At 38.5% G+C, this 25,578-nt stretch overlaps 1 protein-coding gene and 1 pseudogene across 2 annotated transcripts in view; both read right to left on the bottom strand.

Moving 5' to 3' along the window:
- The window catches only part of LOC311199751 (tubulin polyglutamylase TTLL13-like), a 138,294-nt pseudogene that overhangs the window by 12,666 nt on the left and 100,050 nt on the right, over positions 1–25,578 (bottom strand). The gene's annotated exons all lie outside the window — the stretch shown is intronic.
- LOC311199716 (DNA mismatch repair protein Msh3-like) overlaps positions 4,739–25,578 on the bottom strand; it is a gene marked incomplete at its 5' end in the record, with an annotated part of 81,301 nt that continues 60,461 nt past the window's right edge. The window contains 4 exons of the mRNA XM_084273851.1: positions 4,739–5,010; positions 8,065–8,239; positions 10,394–10,523; positions 10,727–10,913. Coding sequence (XP_084129977.1) covers positions 4,902–5,010; positions 8,065–8,239; positions 10,394–10,523; positions 10,727–10,913 — 601 coding nt within the window. The 3' untranslated portion in view covers positions 4,739–4,901. The remainder of the gene's footprint in view (positions 5,011–8,064; positions 8,240–10,393; positions 10,524–10,726; positions 10,914–25,578) is intronic.

The raw sequence follows: 25,578 nt of genomic DNA on the forward strand, positions 1-25,578 counted from the left end.
TTTAAAAGACAGGCAAAGCCCTGTATTTCAGGGCTGAACTTTATTCTGTGATGAACCTGTGCAGGGCTGAGGATGGAATAAAAACGCCTTCTCCATCATGAGTGATGAGAACACCTCTGTGTGTGACCCACAGAGAGGAGAGGGGCCATCAAACTTATCTCCCTGTCCTCCCTTGATGGCTTAGTTCATCCTCCACAAGCTGCGATGTCAATGACATGAATCCTATGACCAGGCACCACCTCCATCTCCCTGTGACTACTTTGGGCAAGATGCTCTTGATCACACCTCTGAAGGAAAGATACTGCTTGTAGTCTGAGTGCTGGCCATCCACAGCAACAGCACAAGAGCTCACTGCAGCACTCAGCCTTGGGCAAGCTCTCTTCACCTTATGTCTTCTACCCATAGCCAAAGCATCAAACCAGTGCCTGCTCACTCCGTTTCCTATTGCTGTTCTTAGAACAGTGAATTATTCCTAGATTTCTGTATTTGTCTTTATCTTGCTCACCCTTTATTTCCCCTGAATAGTATCTTAGGCCTTGTCATCCTTTTCTTTACAGCTCATTTATGACTTAATCCAGTTTAGTCTCGGACAAATAGATTATTTCACAATTAATAGCATGACCTGCAAGGACTCACATCTTACAAAACAAGATGTTTCAGAAATTCTTCTTTTTTTTAATTAAGAGAACATCCTTTGCTTCCTACTTGTCTTTACGGCTAGGCAAGGAGAAAAATCTATAATGTAATTAAGGAAGTCATCAAGCTTGTGCATCAGTAGCTGAGGAAGAAACTAATATACGGTTCAAGGGAAGGATTTCCACACCAAGTGTGCTTAGCCATGTACAGTGACAAATGAAGCATTGTCAAAGTGAGCAGAGTTCTATAATTTTGGTAAGAGAATTTTTAGTACAGGACTGTACCAAGCTGGGTAAATCCAGAGCTTCTCCTAAGCAGAGCTACAAAACAAGGACCGTCAACAGCACTGGACTGATGTGGTTCTAAGACCCAAATAAGTGGTCTCACAGCTGAATCTTATGCTTACCTACCAGCTGGACTGGTAGGTCCCCCAGAACTGAATTGGGATTTAACAAACATTTGATTTGGGTTCAAGTGTCAAGGATTTTGCAGGGAGGTGTGAGGGAGGCTTTGAAAACAGATGGGAAAATGATGCTGTGATGGTAAATTTCCGCTTGCTGTGGCCTTTGCGTTTAGGAACAATTAAAAGGTGATGAGAAGCATCCAGTCCATTCATGGGCTGTAAAACTGGAGAGGGGGAAGAGGCAGAGGGCTCAGACTTACATTTCAGATTGCTGTCCAAGACTGGCAGTGCTGGTGCTAAGATTTTGAAGGAGACTGCAGTGGCCACCTGGGGTGAGAGTGGGGAGGAGGCCCTCCAACAGCCATTCTAGCAGTGTGATCCAGATTCTGGAGCAGCGTCCTACTTCTCTCAGTGCAATGCAATCTACCAAACTCTTATCTCCCTATGAAACATGCACTTATGTCAGACCTGCAAGAAATTCAAATAACTGAGTTAAATTCTCACTGAATTTTACATATAGTAGAAATATTTGGATGCTTTGCTTTCCCACAGATTTGAATAAATAATACTTTCATTGCAGTGAGCAGACTTAACTGCAATACCTGACTCAGATGACATTTCAGTGATCTTTAAATTCATTTATACGGGTTGTAAACTTATGTGGTAGGTAAATTAATGTAATTTCTATAAATGCTTCTGGAAAACTTTGTGATACATGGGAAAATCCTCTTGAGAGTTACTTCAGTGAAAGGCACTGTATGCCAGTAAGAAAGGTAATTGCTACTGGTAATGTGTTTTACTTTGGGTATTCTATAATTACGTTCTTACATAACCAAACACAAAAAGGCAGTGACAAGTGTACCCAGCCCTCTCTCGCCTTCTCTTCCATCAAAACCATCTACCAGTTTTTGTTGCTAACCTGTGGCACTGCGGTTTCTAAAGGCAATAACATTCCAGACAAGATGCACAAAGGCATTAAAATTTATATTTCAAGAGCAGGGGAGAGGAAACAGTGGGAAAGCCTAAGGAAGTGATAAATACTTCAGGAAACCAGGTAAAAGCCATCAAGTGCTAAAGTCTTTCAGGGAGACCATACCTTTATGTATAGTACAAATCTGTATTTTTCACATCAGTATTACATCTTACTATTGTCAGTAACATGCTGGCACAGGCAGGAGGAGCCAACACTGTGCAGGTTCCCAAAAATATTCATATTTTGACAAAGATATTTAGACATTCTTTTCTTGAAGGCGACCTCCAGAAGAGCACGAATTCCCACTACAACCAAGCATGTTCTGTGTATGGATCACTCTTCTTTAGTCTTGCAGCTGTCAGCATGAAAGATCCAAACTTGCTGACTCAGCACTGAGACAAAAGGTTTATTTCTCTGGTTTAAAAACTGGGCACATGTTTAGGATTGTACCACCTACCAAAAACCGTACTTCAAACTGTCTTTATGATGAAACTTAGTGCGCTGGAATTGAAAAGAAAAGAAGAAAGGAGAAAAAAAGGAAAACACAAAAGAGGCTTCTCATCTTTCCATCTCTTAGAACTCCTGCTATGACAGACACGCAAGTCCCAGCTTACAACAGCAAAAAAACATGGAAAAAAACCCCAAACCTCCTACAAAATTAATGCCTTTGCAGGTTTTCCAGCAAGCCTTTGTTTCTTTATATCCCTCTAGTGTGCTGTGCTAACAAAGGCCAAGGAATGTCTGTCTGGCTGCCTGTCTAGACTACACCTAATCTCATGCTCTGCAAATGTACCCAAGTGAGGTCTGAACTCGTCACATCCCAGAGTCATCACACTCACGTGGCACTCACCCTGCTAATGAGGGTGGCTGCTCCACGTCATCAGAAGAAGCTCTAGATGAAGTGGCACTGTACTGTGTGATTCATTACAGATGTATCCTAAAATCAGCAGCAAACACATGTAACAATAGTACGCCATCTCCTCATAGTGCATCCTCAAATGGTTGTAACTTTTTACCTATCTGCTAGGAATCAGCAGAGAATAAAACAGTGGCTTTAATAATTAGCCTGCACATCTAGAAATAAACCTTACTGGGATAGCAAGATAAACTCTGTTCTTGAACTGAGCAGGGCTAAATTCAGAAGTTATTTCTAATACGATCGCAGGCATTAAGAGAAAAGCCTGCTGGAATTGCTTTGCTCTTGATAGTATGAAGGGGCCAGTAATAACATGTCCATTTCTCCATCCTTAATTGTATTTCTCAATTCTTTTCAGACTTCATACAGGTGTAGTGGGTATTTTTTTCCTTGTCAGAGGCACAGTTTGAATGCTCCCCTGAGGGTAAAGAGAGTCTCACTAAAGGCACATTTAGCACATATGGGAATTCAGTAATGGCTTATTTATTCTCTTTGAAGACTGTGGTCACAAGTCCTGAGTTCCAATGCACCACAGCTGTGTGCATTAATAATGGAGTATTACACTCATTGTGCTTCACAACATGTGGCAAAGCTAAAAACACTTGGGCAACAACACCTTAAAAAACTGCTTCCTTCTTCAGCTCTTCTGATTTACATCAATACACCACACACAGCAGAAGCAGATGCTTGTATTAAATAGATGCTGCTATTTGAAGCAGACAAACTATATATTTTTTTTAATTATGCTTTGTCATCTGAACTATCAGGAAAAAATCTTTGGTGCAGGTTAGCAATTGTTTTTCACAGGTAAAAAAAATTACAAGCTTTTCTGCATGAAGTTCTCTATATTGGAAAGGCTAATTCAATCCCATGTGATACCACTACTTCATCTTCATCTGACATGCATTATTCAGAAAAAAAAATATAAACTGAAAAAAATTAGAAAGGTTCAGCTGTCTCCAAGATTACAAAACCTCATTTCATCAAGACTACAAAAAAGACTAAAATAAAGACTATATTTTATTTAATTTCTTTCCACTTTTTTTTTTTTTTTAAACACAACAAAGTATTTACCAAGTTTTAAGTGTCTGGACATCACTGTCCACTTTCATAGCAAGTGGTTATGTTTATAAAGGAAAATCAATTGGATATCACACTCAAAATTTAAAAAACATCATTTCTGTTTTTAAACATGTTTCCCAGCTTTACTCTGCATTTGACAGAGCACAGGGGATGTCAGTTGCATAGTCTGAATTGCCTTTTTCATCTCATCTTATGGTACTCCAACATTATTTAGGGTATGTCAGTCTTCAGACCATGCCAATATCAGAAGCTGAAGCTGAAAAAGAAGCAGGTATGCATAAGAATGAAGAGGAAAACCAGTCAATGTGTGTTTTGTGCTGCTGCTTTGAGAACTACTAGTTGCACCATCTCTCCTATCCAGCCACACACTGTTCGTAATTCATGGTGCATGTTAGAGGGTGATCTACAAAACCAGTGATTTTTAAATGCATTAATACTAGAACAAACAAACCAAAAAAGTCTCTTTATGGCAGTTATTTACCAGTTGCACAGCAGTATAGCATAGTCAAGACTCAGCTACATTTTTGCAACACAGAGGGATTTTTATAGAAATTGAAATGTGATAAATTTAAAAGACATTATTTTATTTAAAAATATTTGCCAAATTATTTATCAACGTAATTTTTCTCTTGTTTTCTAAACATATTAGAAACCAAATCCAATGCCAGTAGACATTTTGCATTAAAGGAAAAGGGTGAAAACACTTCAGGGAGGAAATGTGGAGTGAGAAAGATACAATCAGGAAGTGGGTGTGGAGCATCATATCACAATGCATCATCTCTTATCTCTCAAAAGGCAGAAAAGTCAGCTTAATGCACCTATAATCTGTTTGTCTTCAGATCTGTATTTTGCATCCCCAATATTTTCAATCTTTAAGCATGATTTGAAGACTAAAAACTGTCCTTTCTTTCATCTTCAGGTTCACACATACTTTTCCATTTCTGTAGTTCCTGAGAATCATTTATCTGCCATACTTCAGCAAAGCACTTCAGCCTTTTCCTGGAAAAAAGGGGGGTGGGGGGCAAACAAATATCAGTCAGAATGTGGAAGTATTTTTAAATTAAACACATCAAACCTTGAAAGCCCTATAGTCTTATGCAAAATTTTATACACAGTCAAAACCAGCAGTTTGCACAGTTTAAAATGTTATGTGATCTTTAAACAATTAGTTAACATTTCCAAACATATTTATTCCAGCTCTGTCAGTCAACAATTTAATTTTATAGCTAACTTCAGAGCACTAGAAACACTGATGAGATGAAATAGAACACTGAGCAAGAGCAAAGGCAACATACAGCATTGTAGTTTGCACTGTTTAATTTTCAGCATTCAATTCCAACAAATGTGCATTAGTAGAACCATAAAGAGATATTTTCAATATAAATGAGTAGACACATCCTTCTGTGTTCTTTTTTTAATACTTTTTGATTTAAAAAGAGCTGACACAAATAACAACAGGATGTTTAAAATAGGTTAATACATTCCTGATGACAAAGATGTCAAGACTGGATGGAATTACACAGTGGATTTTCTTAAATAAAATGAATGTGTTTTAAAAACTAAGACAAGACAGCTAGCCTGTGGGTATTGTTACACCACAAGTATACTGCTACGAAGAGGTCTGAGTTTTATTCCCAAGTTCATGATAATTTTTATTTCCTACCACTGATATGTCATACCAAATTCTGAATTTGTTAATGCCTCTTTTGAGGAGAAGGTATAGGAAAATACTCTGGCATTTAGATGACATCATGGTAATAAGGGAAAATAAACAGGAATATACAAAAGCAAGTATTTCTATAATGACCTACACGGGAGAACTGGAAAAATTAATACAATCATTTATACTCTTTGAAGTCATTGGACATAATAGTTGTTTGTTGGGATTTTTTTTTACTTTGTCATTGACTTGAGCTCCAGGTTTATACAGCTGCATGAAGTTCCCTACAAAGTGTGTGCAAAAGGTCTCCAGTGAAGGAATAACCTGCTACAGGTCAAATCTGATGAATTACCGACTGATGTGCCTTGGATGTCCCTTGTCCCTCACCCCCTGTGTAGCTCACTGTCCTTAAAGGGAGAAGAGAAAGCGTCAAACATCACATGGTGTAAGCTAGTCTCAGAGGCAGCAGGTTACCCACATCTGATGGACTGACCCCAGCCCCCATCCTCTTGTGTTGCTGGGGGAAGAGGGAGAGAAATGGGGGGTGGAGTTGAGCCTGGGAAGATGGGAGGGGTGGGGTTTTAAGATTTGGTTTGATTTCTCATTACCCTGCCCTGTTTCAGTTGGGTAATAAATAGGTGCATTTTATTCCATGTTGAGTCTGTTGTGCCCTTGGTGCTGATTGTGGAATGGTCTCTCCCTGTCCTCATCTCACTTCTGAGACTCTCATTATATCTCCTCTCCCCTGCCTAGCTGAGAAGGGGAGTGACAGAGCGACTTTGGTGGGTGTCTGGCCTCCAGCCAGGGCCAAACCACCACAAGTACAGAAGCAAATTCTATACCAAAATCTAAAATAGAGACAATCGCTTACCTACCTATTCAAAAGCTGAACAACTGGGCACAATTAAGTCCCTTAATTAAAACTGGCTGGTCAGCCCTCATGCTACCCCTCCATGGGCACTGTAAATCAATCTTCTAATGACATCACTGGATAGTAGTTTTACTGCCCACAGGTTGGAGACACACTAGAACTCTGTGCCCTGTCCAAGTAATATGCTAGCATGATTTTCACAGAACAAAGTAATACAAGCTAAATGTACATATAGTATTATTTTGCATCTTAATTTTATTACACAGTAACACTACCCTTCCAGCTCATACTCTCACCTTTCTGGAAAACATTTTTTTTCCTTGATTTTAGAACCCCACATAACAACAGAGTCAAGTCACTGCTAGTAATTTGTTGTTTTACTTTTGTCAATTATGGGCTATTATTTCCAATTAACAGAAGCCACCACATTATTTTTCCCACAAACTGTCATGTATCATCAAAAGAATTATTTTGCTTTTTGAAAAAGGGATAAAAACTGGTGTTAAGCACTAAGCACTGTTCAGTTTCAAAAGAACTGCTTGCACCTACAAATAATTAGTACTCAAAATTTTCTCATACAAAATTATTCTGTCAGGATTAGTTACAACCACCAGGCAACAAGGATGTTAATTTATTATATTCCTGAAGGTTTACTGATAGGACTGCCACTGAAAACAACAAAAACAAAAAATTCAGTGGAAATTAATATGAATGCTCGCACATACTTATTTCTAAACTATATATATAATGTTACAGGTTTTATAGAGGTGATACTATTTGACACACATAAGAATTTTCATAACTAGTCTCTATATAAAGTGCATAAGCTCCTAAATGAAAAGTGGTTAGCAGAAAGATATTAAAACGCCCAAACTTTCAGTAAATTTTTGTGTGTTGTGTCGGGGAGTGGGAGGAGGAGGTAAACAAAATAAATGATAAATTATTAATACTTAAAATAAATCATAAATACTTAATGTTTTAAGTTAAACTGAAGAATATTCATCTATATTGTATTATGCAAATACAAGTTCCACGGAGAATAATATCCTTTCCAAATTAAATATATTAATATTTTCACTATCGCTGGTAGAACAGAAGAGATACTAGATGTGAGTTATATTCTAAATATTAAATATATGTTTAAATATTTTCTCTGAAAACAGAGAAAATACATACATGAAAGCATACATTACGTATTTAGCATAAGAAAAAAAAACCCTACAGTTTATTCCTAATGTTAGCTCAACATGCATTTAGTTTTTTCCAATCCTGTTTCAGAGAGCAGCAATTAACCTCTGACATAGTATCTACCTTTTAAATCTAAAGCTTTGATTGAAAGAGATAGCACGATTTCCCTAAGATTTTTTTTTTTTGAGGTTTGTTTCACTGTCTTCCCTGAAAAGTAGAGGAGGGCAGCTGAAGTAGTTCTTACTGTACATTTTTTAATGCATACTGTGTGAAATGTTCTTAAATTCATAGCTGAATATTCATTGAGGAGAGGGGAAATCACAATTGTTCTGACCTTTTCATATTCACTATCCTCTCCAACTCCTTTGATTTGTGAGCTGCCTTCTTCAAGATTTCTTCAGGAAGATCTGCCAGTTTGGCAACATTTAGCCCATAACTCCTTGCAGAGACTCCTTTAGTGATTTGATAAAGGAAAGTGATAAATTCAGGATTCTCTTCGTGTTCAAATCCTAAAAAATAAAACCAAAATGAGAAACTATTATGTTAATAAAACACAGCAGACCAAAGACTGAAATGACAAAGACTGTGGTCTCATTGCCATTCATGCTTCAGGTATGATTTATTCTGTTTTACCTACCCATTGTGAGAATGAAAAAACTCTTAAATAGATGTTTACCTGGTGTCTTTTTTAGCAGACTTATCTCTGTGTGTCAAAAACTGTACGTCAAACTGATTAATTATGTTGCAACTGGGACACTCCATCTCATGTCTGCTAAGCAATGACAGTGTCAGTAACCTATCAGTCAAGAAGTCCATAACCACACCACATTAAAAAGCTTCCAGCCTACCAGGAGGCTGAAAGCCATAAAAAATGCTTAGAAAAAAATACAAGTTGGGATGGTGGATCCTCTGCTAGGGGGTTTTCTACAGGATGAAAAGGTACAAATGTAAAAGACATCATTATAGGTCCTATGACTCCTTCCTTTTCCTCTTAAGACATCCTTGTTGCAACTCTGCACAAGCCAGGCCTTGTGTAAAGACCAGAAACTCTACAACATCATTCAGTACCATTCACTTTTCTGTTTTAAGACTGCAAGATTTTGGAACAATGGACATTTCCATAACTGATAATGACTCAAGGTGAATTGAGTTATCTAAGTCAAAGATTGGGAAAAAACATGCCATAAAACTCACCTTAAATGAAACAATTAAAATGTTAAGACAACAGAAGCTAAAGTTATAGAGTAAGAAACACAGATGCATTTTTGCTCACAGGCTATTGTGTCTCTCTGTAGCAAAACTGTAAAGACTACATATAACCTGAAGGTTCAGGTAAAATAACATTTAAGGTAGAAATGCTGAAGCAGGACATAAACATGAAATAAGACAAAGTGAAACATAAATGATAGGGCTTTGTGGACACAGCTGTTAAGGACTAGTAAGTACTGAATGTTGGTAACATCTCAGTTGTATCATGGGATCAAAGATCAACACTCCAGTTAATGAACTTTGTGAGCAAAGGACATGCTGATGCTCATATCAATTCTTCAATATTCCTAAGAAGAATTCAGGCAAAGCAGGAAAACCAGAATACAAGCAGAATTGTCAAGCACCTGATTAAACCTGATACATCAAGAAAAAGAAAAAAAAGCAAAGGTATGGAGGGAATTCCTACATCACAAATCTGTTCTAAGTTTGGATGCCATGTGAGTAAGACACATGTAGTGGATAAACCCTGTGTGAATTTTCGAAAGGTATTTGACAAGAGCCCTGCATCAAGTGCTCCTCTGAAAACTAAGCAGCCATAATCTAAAAGGAATGCCTTTGCATTTGTATATAATTGGTTAAAAGATAGGAAACTTACAGTAACAGTCAGTTCTCACCATGAAGGGTGATCATCACTGCAGTTAGAGAGGCTCAAGGTACTTGTCAAACAAGGAAAAGGGCTAAGCAGAGAGCTGACAAACTTTACTGAAAATACTAATTCAGAGCAACAGTGACAAGCATAAATGCTGCAACTCTTCTGCCTGGCAAGAGCAGAACTGGATGCAATTATGATCAGCAATCTACAAAATTAGGCATGGCACAGACAGGAAGAACAAAGATTATTCCTCTGCCTCTTCCAATTCAAAGAACTGGGACCACCAGGTGAAGCTACATGTTGTTTCAAAAGAGTTTCAAAACAAACAAGAGGAAGTTGTTCTTCACACAATGCAGTGAAAACTGCTTACACAATAGGATGAAGATGCCAAAAGTACACATGCACACACAGAGAAACTAGACAACCTTGTTGAAAATAATAAAAATCAGAAAACCATCTAGCTCTTGAAGCCCCCAAAAGAGCAAATGTTTGCAGACAGTGAGATCTTCTAGAGAAAGAGTTAACACACATTTGATCCCTAATCCCTCCTCCCTAATCCTTTGTATTCATCTACTGTGAGTTACCAAGCTGTGTGACTCTTTTATCTGACCCAGGTTACTGATTCTTGTATTAAATGTGAAAGAGAAATGGTTGTACAGTTTTCAAGCCCTCCAAAATCTCTGTATAGGCTGATATTCTAGTGAATTTGAACATGTAACTTTCATGTTGAGGTTTAAATTACACTTCTACAGTTTCTGCCTACACCTGTTGTGTGAAAACCTCAGATGGATTTATACTGTACCTTTTTGTTCAGCACTTTCCTCCTCATTCACCAAGAAAGCCATGTGGTAATTACCAACTTTGTCTGGATACATCTTCTCTAGCTCACAAACCGAAGGATAGTGAGTGACAAACAGTGTCAGTGACTCCACCTACAACAATGAGGTAAGGCATGTAAGAAGGTTTGGCTTAAAACAGTTATAAAACACAACACTGGTATCCTCTATCCATGCCCCTTTGCTCTGAGTCTAGACATGCTACATTTCTACAAGGAAACAGGCATCATGTCCAGTTCAGCCTAACATGGTACAGGCTGAAAAAGCATTCACAACCACATGTCAGATCAAACACTTACAACTCTAATGAAATGTTCCAGTGTAGCATAAGCAATAGCAATTCCATCATGTGTGCTAGTTCCTCTTCCCAATTCATCCAAAATTACTAGTGATCTTGAAGTTGCTTTTCTTATTATCTCAGCAGTATCTGTCAGTTCTTCCATAAAAGTACTTCGACCTTTGTAAATGTTGTCTGCTGCACCCATTCTGCATTGAGATTCAAAACAGATCAATTTATTAACTTCAAATAAATGCCAGATAATGTTGGGGAAAAAAAAAAACAAACCTTCTTATAATGAAACCATTTTATTATAAATGTCATGTTGCTGATCCAAGCAGAGCAGTAAAACTAAGGCAGAACATTCACCTTCCAGAACAAGCTACTGCTTAGGAAAAAAAGCTGCAAGAGTACATGCTGCAGATGTGAGGTTACTCTAAAAGAGTGAAAGATCTATCCATGTACCATTAATAAAATATTCATGTACCATTAATAAAGGCTTGCCTGCATTCTCCAAGACTATACTGACCCTGTGGGCCTCTGGGGAATGTCAGACTGTAGGAACAGCAGAGAATTTTTCTGGGCCATCAGTAATCGAAGTCCCAAGGTAAATCTGTAGACAGGAATCTCAGCATAACATGTCAACTATAGGAATTAGAGGAAAAAGATGAGGTAGACAAGGGGGTATTTCTTATCATGCAATTCTTCTACCTTCACAAACAGTAGCAGGCAGCCTGTTCTCCTAAAAAGGACCCTGGGAATTCATACCATTCAGCTCACTAGAACGGTAACAGCAAATGTAGCAGTGAAAACAAATTTTACTTCTTTGGTTTAGTGTGACCATGTAATTTGCATGTTTTATAAATGCCTACAAGACCTGAAAGTGTCAGATATTAGAATCTCCATGTAGTGATAAAGTGGACACTCAAGGTGACCGGGTATTTAAGCATCCAAACAGATACAGAAGCTAGTTTCTTCAGGCTGTAACAATATAACAATGATTTCCCCTACTTACACAGGTACACAATCTTACTATCATGTTTAAACATGTTTAAGAGAAACATTTCTCTCCTCATCCTTTTCCACAAATGTCCCTGAACTTAATGGTCTCCAAGCAGGTGAGCTTCTCTTACGCTCTGTACACATACACATGCAAACTCAGACACACAAATTCCTTCACGTTTCATACAGGTCTTTTAGCACCATTTCAAGTCAGATTCTATCTCAAATCAGGAAACAGTTTTCACCTCAGAAACCGACTGGTAATCCACCCTGTTCTTCTCTTCTGCAGCTTTCCTAACCTATTCAATTAATACGCTTTCTAACTGGCAGAAAGAATTTCCTTTTCCCACATATGCTTTTCAATTACATTAACCACATTACAATACCACTTCTGAGATAGGTTATCATTAGCAATCCACGGAGTACAGCTGCAAGAACGGATTTGTTCGCTCTCATCAGCCAACAGTATAGTTACATACAAACCTCATTGATTTAAGGAAAGCTGACTCTTGGGCTTAACATATCACATTTTCAAATATAACAGCTGGCCACAACAGTATTTAAAGCCAATCAAAACCTTTAAAGAGAATCCCAAGACAGCCTTTTTTTCTCAATCTTTTGCTGCATCTCTCTAATGTAATCGCTTCTGTTGCCTACAGAAGCACTAACAAGATACTCATAATTTTATGGGGATCTCTGATTGCCAAGAGTAACTGGCTACAAATAGGCTGGACACATTAAAATTATGATTTCTGTAGGTTCTCTGGTTCCTGCCCTGGAAATTTTGTATGGTGTCATGTGTAACTCCATGACATGTGAATCTTGTGACGAACTGATCTTGGTTGGAGATGGGCAGGGCATTACCATACAACAAGCAAACAGCACTTCACTGAGTATGCACTTAAGATTGCACGTGTAGTAGGTATACTCCAACATTACTATGCTTATCACTATTAACTACAAATAAATTTACCAGAACAGCCAATACTTTTCATGTCCAAACAGTCTCTGGCTCCATAATGGGCAACTTCAACTTCATTTACAACCCTAGCATTATTACAATGTAATTTTTATTTGGCTTTTCATTACAGAGAGAACATCTAACAGGCTGTCTTTTCTGAACTTAGCATGATTACACTCAGAGTTCTCATTTCTATTTTTCTCTTGGATTGCATCAGATCCATAGAGCCCTCAAAATCATTTAGCCATTTTGCATCTTATCTGCATTCAGGAAAATAATTTTCAGAACTTCCTCACTAAATGCTCAAGATACAAACAGAAATTAGTATTATCGTTCTCTTGTTCTTAACAACAGCTGCAAAAGAAGATTTCTTTTCAGCATCTTGAAACATTCAAATCCAACTCAGGCTCATCTACAGATTTAAAAAAAAAAAACAAAACAGTATGTTTCTCAATGATATAAAACCTCTGAAATATCTTCCTTTGGAAATGGATAAAATTGTTCTTTCTGCCTGTGCCCTTGACACTAGAAGGAAGAATCACACTTGTTTTTCAAATGTATCTCGTCAATAATTTTATCCAAAAAAAGTAAGAATAAATATTTTAATGTGGACGTCTGCATTTATCAAACTAACAGTTAATATGCAGCAAGGCATTGCTCCAACTGTGTGTTATTCCTGATCTAATGAAGTTTTTGATACAAAACACCTATTGCTTAAACATTTCTTCAGGTTTAAAACAGCCACTATAAATCCCACTACAGTGGGATTCAGTCGCTTTCAATTTACATTTAAATGTAGCTTGCCTCTTAAATGTTTTTATACGTCAAAACATTAAACTTTCTCCTGATGTTCAATAGAATGAAGATGATTTACCACTGTTAGCAGCTAATTTACAGTTAATACCTGGGTGCTATCCCAATGAACTTTTAGGGTAAAAATGCAAAGAGAAATGTTATAGATACTGAGCCTGAAAGCTGTCACCCCTTAAATCATCTTGTTTGTCTGCCTTTTTTCATTTGTTTTACATAGGGTCCTAAATGAAGTCTCCAAGCCTCACTTTTGCTGGCACCCTGCCTCCAATGGGGTCAGATATTTTTCTGACTTTTATATGTACACAAAAATAACTATTTGATTACATTTTAATACTGCATTCACCCTAACAATATGTCTGGTGACAATACAGTGGGATATGAGAAGAGGTATGAGTCATCCCTGAGTGATGCAGTCATGTTATGCACTGCATAATATTTATTTTCTTCCTTCTCTTAACTGAACACCCCCCCTCCACCCAAAAGAAAAACCAACAAACCAACAAAACACAAACATGTACAGGAAAATGAAGTTTACAAGAGAGTAAGGCAATCACAACAGCAAACCATCAGAGCAGGAACAATACCACCCAGCCCCACCACCTCTGCTCTATTTGTCAGCACACCAGCTGCTGGAAGCAGTGACAGTTAATATGAAAACTTCAATTTCTGCTATGGAATTTCTACTGTCTACGTTCAGAAAAATTACTGCATTCTGCCCATGACAAGTGTGCAGATATCCAATGTGGAGAGTGCCTCTTTAGTGCTGGCAAGAGATTCATCACTCCTCAGCAAATGCAATTTGGCTAGAAACCACTTTTTATAATGTCTCTTTGACAGCCAACCGAATTTCATAAAATTAAAAGCTCTTCTTCTTACAATGTTCGACACATCTATTATGTAACAGGAAAAAAAAAGGGAGGAAGCATTATCTCTTTTCATTGCTAGGTTTCAAGTGGTAAAGATTCTTGTCTATAAACTCAGAGAAAACAACAGGGAAGCAATGTTTCCAAAAATTAATTTTGGTGGGATAAGTTAGATGATATGCAGCAGCACCAGCCAGCTTTATACAAACCAGCTAGTACAACATGCTTAACCTGCATGTGACCCCTTAGAGAGAAAGACACAGATTTCCACATCCTACACTTGCAGCATTCAAAGGGTGCTTTTTCTAATCTGCTCTCCTGAGTCAGTGCCTGCACATAGTACTGACCTTCTCCAATGCCAGTGTTCATCATTCTAGGAAGTTATCCAGTGATATTTTGTTCAAGGAGGCTCTGGAGATGTAAGGAATCTTTTTAATGATACAAGCTATGATGTCACTAGAATGAAATAGTAACTTTGTACCTTTTTTCCTTGCAGCTGAAGAATTTTTATGCAGTTAGTATCCATTTAGACCTGCACTCAACAGGCAGGAACGAATATCCCTGAACTGCGTGGCCCTGAAAGTCACCTCCAAGTCTGGTGCTCTCAAGCTTTTGATCAGCTAGAAACATCTGAGGGCTTTGAGAGTCACCCCTAAAGAGCTGTTTAGAAGGAGAAAATGTAAATTGAGGCCATGGAGGCCTTCCTGTAGCTCCTTCTCACAGCATCCTGCTCTTAAAAAACCAAAGTGTCCTGGAGACAGGGAAGACTTGCAGGCTTGATGACTACCAGTGGCACAAACCAACAGAATAACACAAAACCTTATTTTGGAGCAGAGCAGAGAAGGCTCCCAGAGAACTGCAGCTGCCCTGTGCAGCAGTCCAGGGGTGAACGTGATGACTTGTAGCTTCAAACTGAAACTGCCCCAGGGTGAGAGAAGGAGGGGGCTGGGGGGGGGAATGTGAGGGGGTGGGGTGGGAGGAATTCCCTAGCAGAAAAATTAATCTGAAATCCAGACACTTCCAGTTAAGTTTTTTTTCCATGCTGCCTTTCAGAAGAAGTTATCTAACATGCTATTGGTGGGGTTGATTATAAAATTAAGAGCACTGCGTGGACCTCAGGTATCATATTATTCGTTTCTGTTGGGACAAATCCCTCACAGTGCTTGTGAAAACGACCACACAGCCCAAGAGCTCCCAATGGTAACAAAAAGCAACTACATAGCACTGAATAAATCCCAGAAAACAAGACTGCAAACCCGTTCCTAAAGCCTTATTTACATACCATTGACAAAATCCTGATACTATTTATTAACTATAAAATACTTAAAGCTGAAAAATAAACTTAAATGAGATGTAGAAATATGCATTTGACTTCAAAAGTTTATCTAAAATACTTACTGGAGAAAAGAAACCTAGTGCCTATTGCAGAAGAATAAACCTGATTGGTATAGAATCTCTACACAGTGCCTCTGTCATTTTCAGGTGAAAGTATTCCGGTTTCCAGCTATGGTTTACCTTCCCTGGGATCAGAACTGAAGCCAGGCTTCATCTCAGGATGCACTCAAAGTTAAATTATTTATTCAACCAGAACAATTAACATTAAAATTACTCTTTTCTCTGAGAATATCTTAAATGTAAAGTGTAGAATAGCACTCTCTCAACACCAAGAGAGAAACTCCTGTGATTCAAGAACATTGAGAAAAACAAATGAAATAAATCCTTAAGACGAATTTACAAAAAAAACCCTTCAAAATATAATTTCAAAGTTGACTGTATTTGAACAGGAATTATTAAAATAAGTAGCTTGCAGAAGAAAGGACAACCTTGTGTAGATCCAGGCCTGGAGGTTGGTGGCCCTGCCTGTGGCAGGGGGGTTGGAGCTCTATGATCCTTGGGGTCCCTTCCAACCCAGACCATTCTATGATTCTATGATTAGATGGGGTCTTGCCTTAGAGGTTATCCTATTCCTTCTCTAGTTCTCTACAACATTAACACCCTACAGTTACTACTTTTCATTTTTTTTTGAAGATCTCATGAACACTGCTTGTATCCTTTCATCTTTTGCAGAAGACACTCTAACCAGCTGAAGTGTCTGCAGAAAACAAATGCCTGTGAAAGTGGGAGCACTATCTGAAGATGATGTTCATGAGAACAGAAACACTTGTTACTGGTCCTGACATGAACAGAGGAACACAACGGTAAGATAAATCCTCTGCCACTGAACCAGGTTATTGACTTTCTGCTAGGCACCTAGCAAACAACACTTACTGAGACTTCACTGGTTAGAAATTAAAAGGAAGTTTGCAAACAGGTCTGCCAAGAAAATGAAAACAGGCATCCGAATCAGAGGATTGGCAGGCTGACTACTCTGTGTCCTCTCCTACTGTGGTACCAAGAATCCCAAACACCTTTAACCAGAACAATTGTTCAGTTTTGCCCACAAAATAAATTTGAAACCCTGAGTAATTTAGAAAGACTCCAACTGCTAACCAGAACTTAATGGTGTTTAGTATAAAAGTAGCCCAACTTGGATATCCTAACTTCTGGCTACTTGCCACATACAATGAAATTTTATCAAGTAATTCTTTAGAAGACAGCATCTGCAAATTTCTAACTGTTCACTGGCAAGAAACTAATGCTTCACACTCCCCCACAGGGTACTGGTAAATCATTCACTTCATTTCCATGAACCTCTTACTGATTCAAACTAAAACCTGACAATTAAGAACAGTAATTTACAGAGCTGTGATTACAGAATTTAAAATTATAAAAAAAACTCCTTATCCTAATCATTGTTATCAGGAGTTTTCATTTTTGTATTATTCATGGACAACTTCTAAGAAGCAAATGTGTGCAAAGTTGCGTGGATGGCAATGTAGGAAATCAGAAGATGTTACCTTATTTAGAACAGTTGTTGAAAAGCCTGACAGAACACATTATACATTTAATGTGAAATACATTTTTATTTTGTAAGTTATTGTAGACACATGGTATTCTCAGTCTCTGACAAATTAGTGAAAGCCTAAGATCACTAGGGATACACACTTTGTACTATCCTGGAAAGAAAAGTAAGTCCAAAGTCATTTTAATACTCAGTTTCATAGCATTTTGTAACCTTTTCCTTTGTCCCCCATATCACTAGCTAATTGAAATAGTCAACACAAGTAATCACTTAAATCCTCATTACCTTATAGACCTGGCCAACAGAGGCATGCTGCACAGGCAAGCACCCCAGAATGTTAAAAGAGATGTATCTAACAGGACTGGCTTTCAAGATGTGAACTGCATTGCTTTACTTGCTGAAAACCGGAGGACAGAAAAACATCCCTGGATTGCATTTAATAATTTGAAAGCTGAATTCACCTCAACAGACTGAATGGGACTCAGGTGGGACTGAGTTCAAAAGACACAATGCTGCTCTAGTCAGTACAGTCACTGAATGAGAAGAAGTTACTAATATCCTCTCATTTCTAATGCTTTACAAGGCAATAGAAATTCAGTTGTTCTTAGAATCACAGCATCAGACTGGTTTGGGTTGGAAGGGACCTCAAAACACATTTATTTCTAATCCCCTGCTATGTGTAAGGACACCCTCCAGTAACCCAGGGTGCCCAAAGCCCCATCCAGCCTGGCCTTGAACCCTGCCAGGGATCCAGGGGCAGCCACAGCTTCTCTGGGCAGCCTGCGCCAGGCTCAGGCTCACAGGGAAGGATTTCTTACTTCTATCTAATCTAAATCTACTCTGTTTTAGTTTAAAACCATTACCCTTTGTGCTATCACTACTTGCCCTTGTAAGCTTCCTTCCAAAAGCTTACGTTACATTAATTAGTGAAGAACACCCAAGAAAGTTATTCTCCAAAATTCAGCAATGATACCCTCAATAATAAGAGAACTCCTTAAAAATACCTTGTCACCTGAGGAACATAAATTACACACAGTTAATCTGGCAGATTTCTGCTTAATTCTAAATCTTTCCATTGTATTTTTAAAACTGGACTTGCTTGAGTGAGTTCACTTTGTCCATCCCACATTACACACAACCTTACAGGAGCTGGCTCTCAAGGCACAAGAGTCAAGCCCTCAGAGGAACAGGGAGTCTGGTAGCAGGAGGAGGATGCAATAGCTTAAATTCCACGCTCAAACATGCCAAACACATCAATGGGCTGCTTTCCACAGGTCCATCAGCTTTTACATTTACTCAAACACAGAACTAAGCATTTCTTTTTCTTGCCCTGAGTGAGAAAGGTATGACTTGTTCCTGTACAGAGGCACCAAACTGAGGTTTCCCTACTGCAGTGTCTCCTGAGGGACAGATCTGCCAGCACTGACAGAGAGCACAGCAGAAGGCCAGTGCAAGGTGGAGAAGTTTATGAAAGCTGCATTAAGCAACTGAAGCTCCAAACAAGTTTACCCCAATTTTCCTACAGGAAACCATTAACACTGTATAAATGTTGTTGATGGTCACAAGGGAAAGAACAGATTAAGAGTACAATCATTTTGCTGAAGGTTAAATTACAAGCAGAGATATCCAAATTAGGGTGTTCACTTGTGAGCTGACAATATTAGCCCAAAGAAGCTGAAAAAATGGAGACAAAGAAAAACTCATCCCTAAAATATGCACAGGTTTACACTTGCTACTCTTGGATTCCAGGGAGGGAACTCGAGGTAATTAAGTTAATGTGCATATGTAGCTGAAGGATTGAGGCCAAGGGGGGATTAAAAGGCAGAAACTATAGTAACAGACTAGGGACAACAGCTGAAGTATTCAGTGCAAGTGAACTTTTCCCCTTTAAACCTGTGGACGCTATGGAAAATCCAATTCGAATTGTGACTAGGTTAAATCATATCAGGGGAGAGTTTTAGAAAGATAAATACCACTGTTCAGTGTCAGAGTTTCAACTTGACTGTTAAGAGAGCTGGTCAGCTTCACAGTCAAATGTTTGTTTGTCCCCCCTCCCCCTTGCCCACACAATACTATCACAGGGAAAGCCTTTCAATCCCTATCAGTAATACTGCAATAAGCAACAGAAGTTGTTTTATAAATCTCACTTTATGTTTAAATAACTGTCTTTTATTAACTTAAATGGATTTTCAAGCCTGATTTAAAATGCTGCAAACAAAACAGGTGTTTTTATTAATAATTTTATCAAATGAAAGTTACATAAGCCAAAGACTGTTTTGTTAAATATTATTACATGTATATGAAATACAATCCTAACATTGGAGATTTATGTTACTATGAAATGACCAGACATGAAGCTAAATTATCTACAAATATATGTACAGCACAGCTTAATGTATTTCTACTGAGCTACTTAACACTGTCAGAAATACAGTTCAGATGTACTGTGATATGTCCAACACACATTTTTAGAAAAAAACACAGCAAATAATGTTCAACTTCTTTGAACACTCACTACAACTTTTACATATTATTGTCTTTTTCAAAAAGAACATCTCCATGTGACAGAAAACAGGTTCAATGAATATTATTACACCACCTTTTTTTCCCCTTGAAAGGTGGGCATAATCTACCCCAGAGGCATCATTACAACACTGTAAATATAAATGAAAGGCCTAAGTAATTTTTGTTATCCTGGCAATAAACACAAACACAATTAAGCAAGAAACAAACAAAATAAATTACTCTGCCACAAAGCAGTAACATTTCTGGAAGTTACTTCTGGGTTCTTGACAACTAACAAGTTCTGTTTGTCTGACTGTCATTGTTGCTTTCCAGAGCAATAGGAACAATGCTTGTTTAGCATATAATTACACGTATGCAACTGCATTGTAATAACAGTTCCCTGCTTCCTGCACAATAGATAAATTAGTGTGTATGACAAACCAGTAAGCACTGCTATACATATACAGATACACACATATGTAATAAACATGAAAAGGTACCTTTACTTTTTAATTTTCTAGCCTTTAAGAATCTAACTACACAGGCAAATTGAGAGAATCTAGTTTTTGCATGACTTTAAATTTAAATGTTTATTTTCAGGCATAAAAAAAACTAAAAATAAACTAAAAAAAAAAAAAAGCCAACACAACCACCACCACAGTTCTAGAGAAAACCCGGCAAGACACAGACAAGTTACTCTGCTGAGATAAACCCCTCCACAGTTTCTATTCAGCACTCAGTCTCACGGTGATTTCTGCATTACATAGGATGCCCAACACTGCTGTCACCTCAAGACTTGAATTTCATAGCCTAGATTTTTATGGTAAAGGTATGAAGAAACTGACTAGCTGAATTTCAATGCCAAGTTTTGTGATTTAACTGATATTTCTAGGACAGACAGGAAGACTAATCTTCGTAATCCCACCCTATAAGCCTCAAGTAAATCAATAAAGCAATATATGGAAGCAAGGAATTTTTTAGTTTAGAAACTAGTCTTTTGAGTTAAGAACAATAAAGACTGCATGTGATATGCCAGACACTATAAGCTATTCTGGCAAATTACTGAGGAGTTTACCAGAAAGGACAAGAATTTATTATGCTAAATATGTGAATGCTCAAAACCTGTCTCAGTCCAGCCCAATGATTCTGACTGATTCTGGAGGCTGTGGGCAGCACAACAATTCTGAGAAAGACGCAGAAACCTGTAAATGGTAGTGATGTAGTGATTTCAGGAAAAGGCTTTTCCATAGATTTAAAAAAAAAAGTCATGATTATGTAATCTCTAGTGCATAATAGAATATACTATAGGATATGTTGGTTAAGATTTCTTACAAAACAGAATTAATGCAGACCCCCTCAAGGGGTGAAAAACAGTACCATCATACTCCATCCAGAGAATAAAAGACTAACAAGAAGATAGGAAAGGCACATGTAAGACATAAAAGCCCCCCAAATCTCCTGTGGTCTGCTAACCATTTTAAAATGTCATCAGTGTGCTGCTCCCTCAGCAATCAAGATGAAACACACAGAGCAGCTTTGGGTGGATGATGTCCATTTCTTTATCGTGTTTAGTGAAATCACTCTGTAGGAAGAGATTTCTAATGAAGAACACTTCTAACCCACTTTCAAGCAAGCGTGTTCCTGGACAATCTCTATCCAAATACAGCTCATCTGTGAACCAAGCAATGCATAAAAATCTAACAAGCTGCATCCTGGTTACAAACTGTTCTTTTTGCCTACTGCTGTCCAAACAGCACCATCTCTGCAGTGGAGCTCTGAAAAAATGGAGCTTGTTACTTATTATTTTAAATACAAAAATCTTCCCTCTGCTCCTGTGCACCTCCCTCCAACTGACCAACTGGTAAAACTGGAATGAAATTAAGGGCAACATTATCTGTGTAGTTCGAAAAAGCTGGGAAGAATTTTTGCCACCAGCAGCTACATCAATGGAACATTCATTTCCATTAATATTTACAAGCACTACTTTGTTTTTATTCTTAAGTGATTTACCTCAGATTTCAATTTATTGTGAAAGGCACCTGGGAAACATCTTCCACTCAATTTCCACTCAAACAGAAACGTTCTCTTTTTCCTGCTTCACATACCACTCCATCCTGTGCTTTCTGATTTTTTCAAGATTTCTTATAAAAGGTAATCTTAAGCCTTGAAACATTTTAACCTGTGTAAAAGTAAATCATCCCCATTTAAATATCTGTAAAATTATTGAGACAGTGACAGTCCAGTGAAGCAAAGAAAAAAATAAATGCAAACATCTAAAACTGACTGCCCAAATGTTTGCTGGTTTTATGCACAGTATTTCCTTTGCATCACAGTTTTTAATTGTAATTAGATCTGTAATGATGCCATAAATATGTACATTTTATAGATTTTTTTAAAAGCTTGTCTAGAGTGAAAATAGTGAGGTTTGTCTAATAGTTTCTTTCAGCTCCACACACTCATGACAAAACTGTAGAATGAGTTTGTCAAGTTGTCAGAATTAAATAGCTGTTAAAGTACTTAGGGAGGTAACATACAAAATTTATCTATTGTGAGACCCAACCTGTTTGAAAGTCCAAAACTTAGAGAACAGACAGAATAAAACACAGAGAAGAAAGCATTATGGCATGTTTGATGGACAGCCTTTTAAGAAATGTGGATTTATAAGGGCTGAATTTTCCTGGGTTTTTTTAGCTTACTTTGAAGAAATCCTTCATATCTACACCATCTTCTCAGCTTTAACAGCATTTCTTTCCAGAGTATCATCTCATCTTCTAGACAAGGTAAGGATTAAGGGCTTCAAAACAAATTCAGTTGTTTCTAAAGGTCCTTTGTATCATATGTAAGAAATTACTACAACTAGTCACAGTTCTGTCTTGTAATATACAACTATAGGTGGAATAAACATACTTCTCCTACATGGGAGAACAATGTGTCAGTCAGAAGCTGATCCCAGTTTGTTTTCTCACCTTGGCAGAGAATAGCCACACTCTGCTGTGCACAGTAGAAGACCTGACAGAAAGAATACATTATCTACACTCCCCTGAGTCTTATGCACCTCATGTTTGTGTGCTTCAGCTGATGATCATGCCACTGACAATACGTGAGATTTTTCTGGCACAAGGAAAACAACCCTCTCATCCCCAAAAGCTGGGCACACCAATGGGAAAAGATTTCTCTTCACACACCTTGCAGAAGCAGAGATACCTGCAGTCCTTGGAGGGATTATGTGAACAAGCCAACAGCTCCACACATTCTGCATTTGTGCTTGAGCCTACAGAGGTGCAGCCAGAAGCTTTCCCTTACTCTCTGGCCAGTAAATTCTCATTGTGCCACCAACTACCAAGGCTGAGAAATAAAATGGGTGAAGAGTCCATGACGGCTGTAGCACCTCATAGAAGAAATGTCACTTCAGGATGACATAAGTGCTCTTTCTTCCATCTTCATGAATCCCATTGCACGTGACTGACAAAGGTCTTTCTGCTCACAGGACGATGGAAATAAGTCACATCAGCAAGCATTGAGATGTTGCTTTTTTAGATCTAACATCAGCTCTCACTACCCATGCAAGCATGCAGTGTTCACAGATCAAGTGTAATGGCCCACATGTCAGCTTTGTGCATTTCAGGACCAGTTAAAGGTGCTACCAGAGCAGTAGCAGAGCAAGCAATGACAAGCAGTAAGGGAAGTACAGCCACCAGCTGGCAGAACAGCACGATGCATTGAGGAACTTGGTGATGAAATGTCTTGGCCTCTAAAGCAGCTTCCTACTAACAAAGAGAGACTTAATCTCATCAGCGTCACCATGTTAAGCCAGGCATACATACAAATAATGCCATTTCTTCTTTACTCTGGAACACACAATGGAAGCTGACTGACTGACTTGTGAAGAGGACTGAAAACATGCACGGTCACTTTGTTCAAAGAGCTGAGAACACAAAAAGAGCTTTGTTTCCTTACACCTATTCTCTTTCATAGATGAGAAAGAAGGTGGGAACTACTAGGATGCCTCTAAAACAGAGTGCCACTCTACCACAAGAAGGCTCAACTGGAATAAAAAATCCAGGCTGGAGTGATGTGCTGGTCTGTGACTGACTGGCTGTGTCTTGCTCAATGACACTGCAATGGCAAACCAAGCAATGCAGCCACCTGGGATGTCTTTTCAAGGGTAAAGCCTGCCTGTTCAGAGATGATTTCTTAGACTTGAAAAAGATCAATGAGGTGAGAGAGGCCCCTGAACTCTGTCACCACATCTAACAGCTGTGAGGACATAGCTGATGCTTACCATGGGTTGGGCCTGAAATGCAGTTTTCAATAGCAGGAGTTGATCTTCAGTTGGCAAATCTCAATAGCACTGTTGTTCCTTGTAGCAATCAAAACTCCTTCCCTTTACCAACCCCCTGATCAACTCAGAACCACCACTCCTGGCCGAGGTATGTGGCTGGAACTGGATCTTGGATGCTGGACTTGAAATAAACGACCCAACTAAGGCCAGCAGCCAGGAGGATGAATTTGCCTCATTATTTCAGTATTAAATGAGGCTGGCAGTTCTCAACCAATATAGAAAAACATCCTTTCCTTTCCTCTGCCTCCCCTCTCTCCTTATGAAAGCAAAGACCACAAATGTGTCCTGTGTGTGAAGGACAATGAGGTAGGTCTCTGAGCAGAGGTTTGAAGACTGCCTTCAAAGTCACCTTTCAGAAGCTCAGCCTGAACCTGATGCTTTCCCTTGGTTTCCATATCTGCAAACACAAGTAGGCTGTGTGCAAGCCAGGGACACACACAAGTACCTCAGCAGGAAACAGCTTCTGCTGCATTGATCAGAAGCATCAAGTTACTGTATGATGGCAACAGCTCAAAGTCAGAGGGCCTAATTTATATGGCTCTGCAACTTTGTTATGCCAAACAGACGTGTTACAGATCAGCTGCCTGAAGATCTTTGCACTCCAGTTTTAGTTGAATGAGCAACTATTACACATGTTCAAAATCATTATACAAAGACAGACAGACAAGCCAGTGACACAGCTATGTCACTTAAGCCCAAGAACGGATTCAGGATTCCACTGTGGCCTTGTCTATAAGAAAGACCCTGTATACAGACACTCAATACAAGCCAGAAGAACAAAACCATTCCTCCCCAGCTGAGGTGAACAACTACCATCTGTTTTCACAGCATTTTCAGATACACAGGGAAATTTGAGCTGAGTATCTCCTAGCTATAGATTTAGCAATAAGGAGTGCCCTCCATGTTAAAAATACATTTAAATCATCTGTTACAAGGATAAAATGTAGGACAAAGTTCTGTAAACCTTCATACAGATCACGCAATGCACAGAGCCTCTACCAAGACAACTGCCTGGAAGTGCAGGCAACTGCATGTCTTACATAAAGCAAAAGCATTAAACTGCTGCTTACCCAGGCAACCCACCACTATCACTCACTAACCTGTACTGCCAACCTCCACCACCTCTCTCTCTTCTTAATACACCCCCATAGACAACTCAAACTCTATATTTCTTTGCTATCATGAAGATTAAAGACATGCTGAGAATCAGTAGACAGCAGGATAACTTTCAGAAGAGACAAAGTGCACAAAAGGATAATCTACATGGATCTTACTGATGCTTCTATTTATTCCTGCAACGTTTAAGCATGTGGCACGTAACCTGCAAGAGGCAATTTCCAAACTGAAGCACAACGCAATGTATTAGCTCAGTCAACTGAAGCTGCACCTTCAACAGTAAGCCCAATTTGACTGATGGTGTTAAATGTCCTTGGAAGATGCATGTCACCAAAGTGTGACTGTGCATCTGATCACTGAATATAAGTGA

This window comes from Gallinula chloropus, assembly GCF_964237585.1.
Source record: "Gallinula chloropus genome assembly, chromosome: 21".
Taxonomy (NCBI): domain Eukaryota; kingdom Metazoa; phylum Chordata; class Aves; order Gruiformes; family Rallidae; genus Gallinula; species Gallinula chloropus.